Consider the following 15,577-nt stretch of genomic DNA (forward strand, 5'->3'; position numbering starts at 1 on the left):
AAGTGCACAGAGCAACAAAACTGGGAAAAATACTAGATCGGAAATGATGCGGCTAATAAACCTCACTTTGTACAGATGTTTTTTCTAATGCAGCTATGTTCAAACAGTATTATAATAGTCACACAACAACATTCTATTATCACACCAATAATAATAATAAAATAACAGCATGACTTCCTCAAGATATCTGTTCTTGGTCATTGTGAAAACTATGCTGTTTTTCTGCCCATGTGTCTGTCAGAGTCACTTGAAAACAGCAGCCCTCCATCAATAACACGACTATCCACTGCAGCTAAAACACGAGTGCATGTCAAGTCCGAGAGCCACAGAGCCCAGTGCCTGCAGGGGAAAGACAGAATTACACCAGTCCAGAAATGGAAAAAGAAATTAAAGATCCGTCTCGTAAAATGATAAATGATTTTCAACCGAGACGTGACATTGATTTGAGGAGAGCCACAGAGTTCCAATATAACTAATACTGATTTCACTACCAGGGATTGGATTTTTTGAAAGGAAGGAAAGTTTAAACCAAATCTGGCCTGTTGTAGGAAAAAACATGACTGTCAGGTATATAAAAAATGTTTTATAGTGCGGCAAGGACACAAAAGTCAAATAATGTAAGGCCTTAGGCAGAGCTTAGCCTCAGTTAGCCCTCAGGTGCCTCTGCGGGTGCAAGTGTTGTACCTTTCGGCGACGTTTCGGGCGGTCTGTAGAAAGCGTGCGTGGTCATTCTCTTTCAGGCTCTGCTCTGCTTGTGTGATCAGAGCACTGGAGCGCTCCAGGCACTGGCGACAGTTGGCGATCTGCTGGGCCAGCTTACGTAACTTCATCACCTGAAACAAGCAAAAAGACAAATACTATAACTTGAGTATTCATATATTTTTGAATCTGTAGTAGTTCAGAGGAGGATTTATCCACTGATCTGAAGGTTAATGGTTCGAATCCTGCTCCCACAGATGAATGCTGTCATTGTGTCACTTTTTTGTGCCTTGAAAGTTGAAAAGTGCTGTGTAAAAATGTGATAATTTACCAAAAAGTTGCAGTGTGATATAGTTAGTTGTTTTTGTTCAATGAGAAGGGAACACTACTTTATTGAGAAATAGAGACATCTGGTTGGGCATCTGGTGTAAATATATGCAAAATCAGAGAGAGATGCTTTGCTGAAAAACAAAAATCTATCGATACTTGTAGTAATATTGGTATCTATAACAGTAGCAGTGCGATCATATCATAGTATCTACTGGAACATGCTGTTTTAGTCACTTATTTGTTGCACCTTATGCCACTTAATCCTGTCTATTTAAAAATAGTTTTCTTGGATTATCTTGCATTACTGTTATTGTATCAGTGACATAAAGCAGTTTCAATACTATTGTTTATCGCAGTAAATCGTGCTTCAAAATGTTATCGTGACGGGCCTAAGACAACTCCCACCTCCACTTTTCACTGTTTCAGTCAGCATGATTAAACATCACATATACAACGTCAGACAAAGTCATTTTATGCTATATAACCCAACTGTCATCTTAGATTGGAGCGCCATTATGACAATTGCACCTCAACTTTTCTGAAAGATTTTTGACAAATTGCTGCAAAATCTGGTACAAAGTCAGCAGTGTGCCTCTCAGGGGATGATGCCCACTGTGAGCTGCACTCTCATGGTAAAACTCCAGCTCTCCTGCAGCCTCTGCAAAATACTGGAGGTGTTTGGAGGGAGATCAAATACTATATATTTTTAGAGATTTATGGAAACTAAGGAAGTGCAGATCTGTAAGTAGCATTAGGTGGAAGATAAATAGTTGGTTGGAAATATTAAATGTAAAGGGGGTAGAAAGAGGCTCAATATGGCATCATTTCCACAGCCATTTCCACAGCCAAGGACAAAACTATTTCTAGTGTCTGGGATCTGCGGGGTTTTGTGTGCGAAAGAGCCTGTTTGAACACTCACATATAGAGTCGTATATAGAGTGGTGATCCTCGCAGTTTTATGTCAGGTTATATATCACACATAACACTGCTAGAGTCATATAAGGCAGAGGCACAAATGTCGCTGCCAGCCTTTTAGATAAAATGGACACAGTGAGATACAAGTAAACAAGTCCCCTCTCACATAAACACAGAGATGCTTCCATTTTGGGGGCAAAGCTCTGCAGAGGAGCCTGGAACAGCATAACAGGATTTTGTATGCTCGATTATGGTGAGCGGATCCGTGCAAGGTGTTCCGTTTCTCTCTCCAGCCTCATTCAAACAGACAGTCTCTGAGGAAAGCCTGCCCTTGGCCAAATCTCTCCCCAAACAAAACAATCATGTCCTCCGCGTGTCCTCCAAGTGTCTTCTCTGCTTGACTTATTCTAATTCACATTCACTCGCGCATCAAGGCCACCAGCTTTAAATGACTTATTACGTACTTCAGACGATTAAGACGAAAGCAGTGGTGGATGAAGTACTCAAAATTGTACAGACGCACAGGTAAAAAGTTACTCAAGTAAAACTATCACATGAAAAATACTTTTACTTAAGTAGATTTTAAGTACCTGTTTACAAATGTACTTTAAGAGTGAAAATGAACATTATTTCACACGTGTTGTTCATTGTTAAGTGTTAAATGCAGTGATACTGATTCAAAATGACACATATTTTGTTCAGTAGTAGCAACACAAATCAATTTCTTAATTTTTTTAATGAATTGTGCATGTTTATTTTTGTTCGTTCAAAGTCGAAGCTTGAGCTAGAAAACTGTAGTCAGGATGTTACCAAGAACGTGGTAAAAATAAACCCCTCAAATCATATATACATGTACATCTGAAATCAAGTAAAAGTAAAAAGTATCCACTGTCAAAAGTAAAGTACAAATAACTAAAAATTTCACTTAAGCACAGCACTTTACTACTTTTACTCCATTACCTTCCACTTCTACATTAAAGCAAGAAGGAGGAAGTCAGAGTCTGGCAACGTATTCTCTTAAATATCTGGGCACATCACAGATATTTCATTTTATTGCTCATGACAGCAGTAGCTCATGAGTCAGATTGCTTAACAGTTAGATTCCATCGTGCTACTGTGTCCTTTGGCAAGACATTTCTCCCATCTTGTATGAAGGATGTGTGCGAGCGAGCGAGTTCAGCCATAAATTTCCAGCCATTCTTCACGTAGTCTACCCCAGAGCAGCGGTGAGAAAGGAGGAATATACCACCACCGAGTCTGAAATGATGAATCAAATAATAAAATGCCACAGGACGGCTCTATAAAAGACTAATTTCCAATCATTATTTAGCTTTGACACCCCAAAAGCCAGAACGAGGTTTGTAGTTCAGTCAGGTTCAGGCTGTAACTAAAAGATATGCCCTGAGAAAACTTCTGGACTGTTTTCACTTGGGTGTCTCTTATTGTGCCCAATCCCTATAATGAAAAGTAAATGTTCAAAGAAAGTAATTTTGTGCCTTCAGAAGGACCCCGCCTTGTATTAGAGCCTAGAACTGTGAATACTGATGAGACAGCACTGCCAGTTTTAGGCTGAGTATCTAAAGAGTGTGTTCAGAAAGAGACGCCAAACTGACGCACGCACACACACATGCACACACACACGTACACACTTCTGAGAGAGACTAATCAAGGCTAAAATGTTGTTTGAGGCACATGTTGCTAAATAATAGCCCATCCATTAAAGCTGCTTCGCTCCTCTGCTCAGCGCACTCAACAGCCGGCTCACAGTGACAACAACAGATTATGGCTGCTTAAGGGAAGAGCAGCTAAGATGTCACAGAAAGCCCCACGCATTTAAACATCAAACTTTAACTACAGTTGGAACACGGTTTGCTTTATGTACTTATTTTGGAATTTTAGTTAAAGATCTATGAGCGTAATAGTTATTTTGGTTACGCTGTGCAACTGGATTGAGAAGATTAGTGAGTTGTTGAAAGATAAATGTCTGAAAAATACTGGCAAACAGCATGACAAAAACATAAAAAAGCTGCTATATATCTTCAAAAGGATAAAAGTTTTTCAGTACTTTGTTATAGTTGTTTGTTCTTTGGTATGTTCCTGCAGGTGTGAACTTTTTTATAAATGTGGCTTATATGATAACGACGTCAGAAACATTTAAGGTGTGTTCCCCCTCCCCCCTACACATACCCACACCCACCCAACACACACGCACCGTCTCCCCAAACACTTGTACCTCCTGTATCCCATGTGCACAAACACCACTTTAGATAATTTGGTGAATCAGGATATGAGACGTAATGAATGTAAGTGGATTAGTTTAGCTTTAAATCAGACAAGAGTGGTCTCTTTGTAGATGAAGGGAAATTACATTACAGTTCAGACAGCCAAAAATGACTGGCAAAAGGAGCAGCATTAAACTGTAAAGGCCAAGTGCAAAGGTACGTTTATGAGGAGACCTTCTTGGTTTCTCCGTGTTTTCGTATTTTGACCTTTTGTGGGCATAATTACTGTGTGCAATTTGACTATTCACATCAGACACTTAAAGGGCTCATATTTCTCTGTTTTCTGATCTGTTTTAATGCTGTTTATTCATTCCCAATCATACCCAGAGTTGAGTTTTGTTTCTTTCACACATGTTTAACACACAAACCTGCATATTTAGACTGAGTTCTTCTCTCAAACTGAAAACGCTCTGTTCGATTTCAGTCCAGGAGTCGTCAATCACTACTGAACATAAGGTAAAAGAAGCTGTTAACTTGAAAACACCCGCTTCATGACATCACAAGGTGGAACAGAGCAATTTGAGCTTTGGAGATGCGGACAAACTAATCATAAAGGGTTACAAACATGTGTTAACGAAGGAAAACACAACTTCAGGTCTGTTTTTGAAGAGGAAACAACAGTCTAACATGTTTTGAAGCTCGCAAGAGACAATTTTGCGTAATATAGGACCTTTACATCACCAAATTAGTAGTACCTGGTTCTTTCTTTACAATGACAACTTCATTTTAGCATTTTTAGGACCACCTGAATCCTCTAGTGAGTGGTGATGCTCCAGCGCTTGTGTAATCTACTCTCAGCTTCACAATATTTTGACAAAACAACCACTGAACAACAGACCTTTTTTTGTTTTTTTATTTGGAGCTGTATCAAACCTTCTCCCCTCCCAACAGCCCACCATCAGGTATTATAAAAGTGAGTAATTAGAAAACCTCCGCGGCATTTGCAAAAGGTAGCTTAGCGGCCTTCAAAAAATGTGTGAAAATTTGCATAACTTTTCAACAAGCTGCCCTTCCTTGAAACCAAGACTCAAATCAATCTTACTATTATATTATACATGTGTGCTGTCTGGGAGGTGGTGGTGGTGGTGGCGGGAGGAGGTGGTGCTGCAACATCAATATTCAACGCCTGTAAAAGTTTAAAGAACAGGATCATGCCATAGTACTCATATATGCATGCACTTGAAATCTAAAAGGTCATCTAAAGGTAAAAGCAGCCTTTACTCACACGAGCGCACGTCTCAGCATGTCCGTCTGTGATTAGCTGAATTACTGGTGGTGTGTTTGATTCATCTCTTCCTTGACCCTTAAATATTAACACTTCCCCCCTCAGAGCCAGCATCAGTCAGGCCTCTTCTCTGGTGTGTATCACTGCACTTCTGGTCCTTTCTTCTTCTATGGGCTGGCATGTTCCTCCATATACTCCAGGTTTTACTCGCACCTCCCAGGAGAAACAACCTCTCACTTAAGTCTCTGAAAACTACGAAATAAAGTGTGTAATTTGTTCTAAATACAGTTGTCCCTCACTATAATGTGGTTCACCTTTTGCTGTTTTGCGTTTTTGAACTTTGAGAGTGTTTAAACAAGAGAGAAATGTGAGAAAATGTTAATGCCTGTGTGAGAAAAGTGTATAAAGTGTGTGGTGAGGGGTTTTACAGCTGCAAAACATGGAATTACTGTAAAAAATAAAGCTAACTACTACTATTGCGTGTTATTTTTAGAACGTAACCCCCCGCGATAAACGAGGGACCACTGTCTATGGAAAAAGTACTTTGATTATTATGCTTTAAAGGTGTTTTGTGAGGGTAGCATGTAAGTATTAATATAAACCATGGACAAAAGAGAAGTAGGATTAGGCTGTATTTGTTTTCATGTCAACAGATTTTTTATTCTAGATCACATGTGTCAAACTCAAGGCCCGCGAGCCGAATGTGGCCCCCCAGATCATTTTACGTGGCCCTCGACAGGGTAAATTAAAAGGTATGATGGTCTTAAAATGTCATTTTATCAGGAGATACGCAATTACACAGCCATATTTTTACATCTAGGCAAATTCATATGCAATATTTGTATCTTGAATAAATAATAAATACAGAAACATTGAATTAACAAGTTAAAAAAGTAGTTCGATTTATTTTACATTTGGCGCTTTGAGAGCAGCCATTTTTCTGATGTGGCCCTCGGTGAAAATGTGTTTGACGCCCCTGTTCTAGATATTAAGTTGAAATTAATGTACATTTCATTGTCCTTGTAGGAGAATCTGTTGAGATAATAGTAGTAAAATGTTGTAGTAAACGCGTACTAGGATTGCAGTAGGACTCAACGAGATTTACATGAACAAACCACTCACCGTACTGTACGCAGACACTGGGGGCGCGGCATGTTAAGTATTTTACAAAGTACAAAACGACAGCATTCTGTGTGAGCTCGACTCGCTTGAACCACTGTATCTGACCACTTTACCACTGATGTTTTATGTCAAGACCGGGATTCGAACCGCTGACCTTCGGATCAGAGGACGAGCACTCTATCAACTGAGCTCCCGCCGCCTAAAAAAAAGCGTCCTCGGCAGCTGTACCTTAGACTCCTTGATCTTGACGGCGATGACCTGTTTCCTCTGACGGATGATTTCCACCAGCTCGTCGCACTCCTCCACCAGCTTGGCTTCATGCATGGCTGTGTTCACCTGCACAAAACACACCACACAGCATCGTAAGAGAGAGATATATCACACAAGCTATTAAGACATTATAAAGAACTGTTTTATTGCTTCTTCTTCTCCTGATTGTTTCTGATTCTGTGAAGTCTGTGAAGTGTAAAATGGCATCATCACAGAGGAACACTTTGCAATGCGGCGTGCATCGCAAAACTTAATCAAAAGATGTCGCCAGCTCCATGTTCACCTGGTTCACCTGGATTAGACTCAAGGAGATGAGAAAAACACATGCTGCCATTATTCAATTATCTATAAGCTGCTGCAGAGTCTGACAAGCAAAAGATTAAAAAATACTTCATGGATGACTAACATATTATCCAACCAAATGCATTATGAAGTATGTTTTTTTGCAAATTGACAACGTTAAATTGCGTCTTGTTTAAATTCATTGAGGTTTTGCCAAGTTTTTAGCGGCGATACTTTATATTTTAGTCTAAAGCTGCCGAGGTGTTTGCACGTCTAGCGCAGCAAAGGCCGATACAAATAGTGTGTCAGAGAACGTGCGCTTTTGTGATCCTACAAATCAATTCAGCTACTCAGGAAAAAAAAAAAAACTCAACTCAACTTAAATATAAAATTGTGGTGAGAAACATTGAAATACTGAAACTCGGCAGGCTGTGCAGTTTGCTTTTCATGCTGCGTTTTCATAGTTGACAGGAGCCACTGTGGTTATGTATGCAGGGGCAGATGCGTTGGAATGGAAAAAATATATTCTTCAACATACTCCCACAAGATGAAGGAACACAGCAGGGTCTCTGGAGTTCTGCTAAATATCAATAGACACACAGCTGTCAATTTCTTAAAGCTTAATTGGGACTCAAGTCTGAACTTAAGGCTGGGTGAATTAAACCTACATGAGATTGTGAAAGTAAAGACACCGCATTTACAGGGGTTTTATTTCAGAGGTAATTACGACACTACAAGTCAGAAGTTTGGACACAACATCTCATTATACACTGTACATGTTTCTTTATTTTTACTGTTTTCTACGTTTTATATACATACAGAAGACATCACATATATGAAGTGAGATGTATGATATTATATAGCAAAGACAAAAAAGAAAAACATTTAAATAACTACTTTAAACTCTACTTTATTTGAAAATGAAATAAAGGGTGGCCCAAAAGTCACTGATAGTTGAAAAAAAATATATTTTTTTTTTCTTTTATTTTCTCAGAGCATTTAGAACGACTTTTCCGACATTAATCTGAGCAAATACAGCACCGAGGAACGAACCCTCATTGTACAGTGGCACTTTGAGTCACATGGGTCATCGACATTTTAATACCAGAGATGCCCCGAGCGTAAATGCCATTAAAGGAGTAATAAGTGGTTTTCAAAGACAGGGGGCAGTATGTGATCTCCACAGACCTGACTAGTCCTGATTTCTTCCTGTGGGGCGATCTTAAAGAAAAGGTGTTTGTGAATAAACCTCAGACAATAAACGACTTAAAACGTAACATCGAGGATCAAATAGGAGCCGTAAGCCCGGAAATGCTTTGAATGTGACGCAAAGTGTTGGATGTGTTGGATCGGGCTGTTCAGGGCCAAACGGAAAATGGCGGATAGTGAAGTGTAAGTGAACAATTCTAACCGTATATATTGCCAAAAATCTCAGAAGGTTCAGTTTACCTACTGCTAAAATTTGGTGAGTTTAACTTAAGAAATATAGGAGCTACTGGAGATTTAAAGTGACTGTCAGTGACTTTTGGGCCACCCTGTGTATATATATATACTTTGGGAAAAATCTTAAATAACTCTAAGGATATGAATATCTTTTTTTCTTTGCTGCATAGTTCCATATATCTTACTTCATATATAGGCAGAAAAAAAGAGGGTGTGTCCAAACTTTTGACTGGTGGTGCATTCACTTTATTCCAGAAGTTGCTGTGGGCGTCGCCATCGTCATTCAGGTTGTATTATTTTGCATCGGGCTACTGATGTCGACAGTGAATAAGTTCTATAGGGACAGAGCCGTTTTAAAGCCTCCAGAGAGTCGGTGCAGTGTTGACTTGTTGGTCACATGATCACTGAACACTTAACACAAATGAAACTACTTTATATCACATTTTAACGGCAAAACTTTTCCCAAATTCTCATCGAAATGAATGGGATTCCTACTTAACCGGAACTGCCACCACAAAGAAAGTGCAGTTTAATCGCATTTATGGCAAAAGTGGGTGGAGCAGAATAAGGTCAATGTGTCACAAAACTGTATTTCACATAGTTTGTCTCTTTACTGACTCCTTGTGGCTAAAATAAGCATTGGCTCTGTTGCATAATGTTCACAGTCTTCATGATATTCATACTTCCTCTTTTATCCTGTCATTATTATCCAACAACACAATGGAAATCTTTATTAATAGTCTCAGTATTCAACTCTAAAATGACTGATTTATTGAGTAATGGGTCCTCATTACTTTAAACTGCAAAAGTGGAAGGAAGGAAGGTCAGTAGTCACATTTTTATATCACCTTCAAGCTACTCAAAGCGTTTTACATCAACTCACCTCACACACACATTTATACATTAGCGTACGCAGACACCGGGGCGAGGCGGGTTAAACGTCTTCCCTGAGGACACACCGCCAACCTGTGCGACTATCACCCACGTAACAGCACAAAGGGCGACAGGATGCTATCGTTTTGGTTCACAACTTTTTTTTAAAAACAAACAAAAAAGAGCTCTTCCTTCCTGTCATTTTGGGACCATTCCAGTCTTTCCCCCCCCCAAACAAAACCAGAGACAAAAAACTGTAAAACATAACTTCTGCCGGTGTAATTCCCTGTCCTTAAACTCTCTATTCTGCGGCTAACATCACATCCTGGCTCCACAAAGCTCATTAGACGACGCTGAGCCACTTAAGCCTCATTATTCCCCCTCACACATTGTGCCATTCATTCTGTTCAAGCCCACTCATGACTGTGGATAACTAATTAAACAGGACAAATGCACAGGTCTGGGATTCAAATGCAAACCTCATATTCACCTGACTCTAAAGCTGCTCATCTCTTTATTACCTGCCCACACAAACAACAACACTGTCACCCCCGGCAACGGCTGGATCCATCAACCACCTCTGCAGAGCAACTTTGAGATACATGTGAAAAATAAAATAGTAGATTCAATTTAAGATAATCTGTTGCTTGAGAAGAAAAAAAATACATCAAGCAAGAGACTTAACCAACTCGCCTGTGCGTCACCCACAGATCACGGAGTATATTTAACTTTTTAAATAGCTGTAAGTGAAGCTGGGTTTAATTGCTCAGTAGCTAATACAGATTCTTGTAACGCCCCTGTTATATTTGCAATTTATGTTTTCAGGATCAGTTCCCAGTGCACATTTTAAACACATTCAGAAGCTTGAAATATGAACAAAACTAAGAAGAATCAATATTTGTAGAGGTCTAAACTACAGGGTTAGTTCAGTCTGTCGCCATAATCACTATATCGACTTATTATTCAGTATCTTCGTGTGTACTTTTCCTTTTTCTTGTTTATTTTTGGGCTATACGTTAAGATTTAAGCCATAGAAAACCCAAACTACATACTTAAGTGTTTCATTTTAACAATATTGTAGATTTAGAATAGTTTTTGTGGTTTAAATCTGCTCTTAGGTTATTGTGTCAGCGTCCTAAATCAGTTTCAATGTTGTCGTTTATCTACTTCAGCGATATATCAAATAGTGATCGACAGATATGGGTTTTTTCATGGCCGATGCTGATACTGACTGATTAAAATACAGGGCAAATGATGGCCGATTAGCTCTGACGATATTTTTGGGCTGATATGTAGAACTGATTTAGATTATTTTCCTCAAACTATGTCATTTAAATTTACTATAAACCTATAAAAGAGCTGTGTAGTCATGTTTTGTGCAGCCGTCTCTTCATTTTAAAGTGTTAATCTAAAGCTTTGTGTGCGTTTTTTCGACAGCAGATCAACCAAAACTAAATAACGGCCTGTGCTGAGTCCAAATATTTGACGAATCTCTAATTTCGAACTTCAAAATGTGTTCACGCTAAGGGTTAATGCTCATGATTTGACAGTGGCAGCGTTTCAAATAGCAGTTTCATTTTGATTGCGATTAACTGTGCAGCCCGTTTACGCAGTTTTACACACTCTAGTGCAAATATGTTTAATATTGTATGTGTAAACGTTTTGGAGAACATAATCAGGTTGGCGCGACCGTCTTGTCCACACTGATTTACAAGACCAAAACCGCCCAGAGTGACAGCCTCATAATTCACTTCTTCATTATCAACACATCCTCCACCTGCCACACTCCAGATGCTTTCAACATGGTTTACTCCGAGCTGAAATCGAAAAAGACGTGTCGAAAAGACTTGACGAGCCGTGCGTCCGTTTCAGCGTGATAAAAATTGGGACCGTTGCCATAGCAATTAACAACTCTAATCAAACTCTTGTAAAGGGGAAAAGGTCCGCAAAAAAAAAAAAAAAAAAAATCTCACAAACCGGCTAAAAGTCATGTGACTGAAACGCACCAATACGCCAAATGGAATAGCTCGTCTCACTGTGTGTCAGGGCTTATCACACTTGCACAATAACATCACAGATTGAGGAAAGCACAGCAATTACACGCCCACTCCGGCACAACAAATCCCAAATTGTTTTCTCTTAAAGTCAGTGCGTGCTCATCTCCAGCTGACTGCATTGGTCACACCACAAGTTCAAACTATTGTGGAATAAACAGTGAACAGAAAGACATGCACATTAACAGAAATAGAGTTTCAAAAGTGCTAATAATGTCGTAAATGTTCCTTTCATTTTCAACACCTGGAAAATGTGTCATGTAGAAAACAATCAGCATGGTTTCCTTTGCCTGGGATCCAGAATACACACTTTTTTCATACTTAAAGGTCCTATATTACACAAAATGGACTCTTGTGAGCTTTAAGTCATGTTATAATGTTGTTACCTCATCAAAAACATAACTGGAGTTGATTTATTCTCATTATTATTAGGCTTTCTGCATCTCCAAAGCTCCAAATGCTCTGCTCCACCTAGTGATGTCATGAAGTGGTAGGTTTCTTTTACCTTTAGTTCAGCAGACATGGGCAATTCCAGGTCTGAAATTATCCAAATGATTTTAGTGAAGGTGTGTGGAGTTTAAAAACACAGTGGAGAACTTCCTGTATTACCACATGATGACATCACAAAGTGGAACAGAGTGTTTTTTGTTTGAGAAAAGAACAGCCTAAAGATGCAGGTTTGTGTGTTAAACATGTGTAAATGAAACAAAACACAACTCCAGGTCTGTTTTTGATGAGGAAACAACATTAAAACAGATCACAGAATAGCGTAATTCAGCTCGGGTTGATTGACAGGTGATTAGCCAATCAGGGCCACGCACCGTCTGCCCGTATCAAAACAAATACGGCCGCTTATGAGGAAAAAAGAAAGTAGTAAAATATCACAATGGAACTGAAATACGACACGGGTTTCTGCAGAATCAATCAAGCACTAAACTCTGTTAATGAGGCGAGAGAAATGTCATTTTGTTTGCGAATGATGGATGACCAATGAGATCCTTTGTTTCTCTGATAAAAACAAACTGACTGCACGATGGCGTCTGGTCTGGGCCGAGACGTAACGGACCAGACTGATATTCATCTGTATTAAAAAATATATCATAAAAATCATAATAAAAGATATAACCCTAATCCTAAAATTTGAATACACAGAATACACACAGTACTTATCTGTCTTGAATATATTGTTACCTTGAAATACTCTTAAGATTACACAGATAGAGAACTTAACCCTGAGTCAATATCTGACACTAACACTCAGTCTGTTTAATTCCATATCGTCACATTTTTGAAAGTTTAGCACAAAGTGAATCGTAGTCATGGGGGGCACGTTCACTTTTTTTCTACACTAAACTTGTCCAGGACTTGTCCACGACTGCTCAGGGTCCAACACAGCACTTAACCTCTGGCTAAAACCAAAAGCTTCACACCTTGAATCAATTGCGTGTTCATTCCACCGCCTTCTCCGGCTCCTGCGCCTATTTCTCTTTACACTGCCCCTCGGCTTTTCCATTCCAGCTCTGTGTGAACTGCCTCAGAGCTTCAGCACCTCACTGACCAATCACACGCAGCCCTGTATCTTAGACATGTGATAGCAGCTGGAAACAGTGGATCTACTTCCCGGTTTGGCTTCAGAGGATGAGTTCAAGACAGTTAGCTTTAGCGATGCAATAATCCAAAAGTAATGTTGATGTGGCAAAGAAATATATTGTCTTTTTCTTTTAAAAGTGCACATACAGTGGCCCCTCGTTTATCGCGGGGGTTACGTTCTAAAACTAAACCGAAATAGGCGAAATCCACGAAGTATCAGCTTTATTTTTGATGATTATTATATGTTTTTTGCTGTAAAACCCCTCACCACACACTTTATACACTTTTCTCACACAGCCATTAACATTTTCTCACATTTCTCTCTTGTTTAAACTCTCTCAAAGTTCAAACCTTCGTAGATTTAAAAAAATAAGTACAGCATTACAGGCGCCTTTGTCGGTGCAGAACGTTTCATCGACATTGTGGGTTTTGTCGGGGAGAAACATACAGCACTTCAGAGTCACACTGCGATCCGACATTTATGTAAATTTGTCTGAACACATTCTGTACTGTACAGGAGACAGACGAGACAGAGACGGAGGAGACTGATGGACAACGGTCTACAGTCCAACAGCCAATCAGGACGCAGAACACAATGCATGTTCATATACTGTAAAAAAAAAAGCATGTAAATTGTACTAAAAATCTGCGAAACAGCGAGACGGCGAAAGGTGAAACGCATTATAGCGAGGGACAACTGTAATTATTTATAAGAATATGCTCTGCTGGATTTCAGATCACAACATAGACCAATAATACTTAATACAGATGGGGACAGCTAAAATAAATATTGTCCAAATGCAGAGTTTCGTTGTAATACAGTGAGTTCTTGGGTCTAGTCACTAATAGAAATGATCAGGTTCAACATTTGTGCTTTTACATGTGGGACATTTCATGGCAACGCACAATTTAATCAGTGATAAAAAATGTGTCTTGCCCCCATCTGAGTGTATGACCTTTGGGGTCCCACCGCAGGACCTGGAGGACATGTCTGGGGTGAGGGAAGTCTGGGAGTCCCTGTTTAGACTGCTGCATTCACAAATGACTTCTATATAAAAAGTTCTTGTTTGACCAGTTCAAAATGACACGTTCCTATAACAAAGCAAAGAAAAATGCCTGTTTTCACCTGCTTGTTGCCATGGAGACGCTATTCCTCTGCCTGAGATGTTCCGTAGTGTCGCACCTTTGTGATTACTACTGTGATTCCACACTGTGTCATGTGTTTGTTTTCCTGATAAAAAAATGAGATGCAACTTCAATAAATATCATATTGAAAAGATGTTATTACAGAAAGCCAAAGATGTTTATTGACAAAATGAAATCCTGCTGCAATGAGCCCGCTTTTGATTATTATTTCTCTGAGTAAACACAGCAAAAGCACAACAACTGTATTGGATTAGAATCCGCTAATACTGATTAAAACAAACTAAAAATGGAAATATGTTTGCGCTGTGATCACGACGCAGCGTATTTTGTGATCAGAACGCCATATGGCTCCACCAGAAAAATAGACAAAAGACAAACAGAAGAATCTGGAGATGAGAGGTAAAGTGAGACTATAGCGATGATGCAGGGATTTGGGGGCACCACATTCAGAGTCCCAGCACAGAGCGGTGGGCTTTGGTCTACATAAACGCAGACAGGTCTCCGTTAATGGCTTAGAGCTCATTGTTTAATCAGGAGACACACGTCCACGCGCTAAACCCACCGGGCTTCTGTCAGAGTGACTTTTTTAATAACACTTTTAAATCTCTCATATTGGCACGTCTGCTGCCTGCTAATGTGGTTTCCCTGACAGGCTGGTTTTTATTACTGCTAAAAGGTATTTTGAGAAAAAAAAAGAAAAAAAAAGTGGAAGTTTGTACAACACTTTAGATAAGAAGAGCATTTACGGAGGCAGGGGTAGGAACAGAAGTAGTAAATTCAGAACAATAAAAAGCAGAAATATGGGGATGGTTTGAATAAATGTTGCATCAGGGAGTGACAGTTTTTGATGTATTGAGTTCAGTGTAGCGACGCAAAGGAACACCTATCGAGATGAGACAAATGGAATAATGCGTTGTCGGCCACCGGCTAATTACTGGGTGATAAATGCTCTTTCTCTGATCTGAAAATAACACCTTCAAGGCATTCGAAGCGCTTTACATCAAGGAACCACTCACCGATTCACACAAACATTCATACAACACTGTACGCAGAGACTGGGGGCGACGTGGGTTAAGTGTCTTGCCCAAGGACACAATGAATGGTAAAAAATATTAGCATTTGGACTCGTACCGCCAACCTTCGGATCAGTGGACAAACATTCTACCGACTGAGCTCCTGTCGCCATCAATATTTTGTAGTTTTCTTAAATTTAAAAACAAATACGGCTTATAAAAGTTGTTCTTGCGTAACATCTCGTCTCGGTTAAGAATATACTTCGTTTTGATGACTTTTAACATTTTGACATCAGGTTTTCAAATTACGTTTTCAATAAATGCAACAAGACC

At 39.4% G+C, this 15,577-nt stretch overlaps 1 protein-coding gene across 4 annotated transcripts in view; it reads right to left on the minus strand.

The window, feature by feature from the left end:
* Positions 1-15,577, minus strand: part of mid2 (midline 2) — a 138,203-nt gene that overhangs the window by 25,149 nt on the left and 97,477 nt on the right. For all 4 annotated transcript variants that reach the window (XM_055224755.1, XM_055224757.1, XM_033973962.2 and 1 more), the window contains 2 exons: positions 6,802-6,909; positions 685-833 (listed from right to left, as the gene is read on the minus strand). In XM_055224755.1, the coding sequence (XP_055080730.1) occupies positions 685-833; positions 6,802-6,909 (257 nt within the window). The remainder of the gene's footprint in view (positions 1-684; positions 834-6,801; positions 6,910-15,577) is intronic.

The sequence above is a fragment of the Periophthalmus magnuspinnatus genome, chromosome 10, assembly GCF_009829125.3.
Source record: "Periophthalmus magnuspinnatus isolate fPerMag1 chromosome 10, fPerMag1.2.pri, whole genome shotgun sequence".
Classification (NCBI taxonomy): Eukaryota; Metazoa; Chordata; class Actinopteri; order Gobiiformes; family Gobiidae; genus Periophthalmus; species Periophthalmus magnuspinnatus.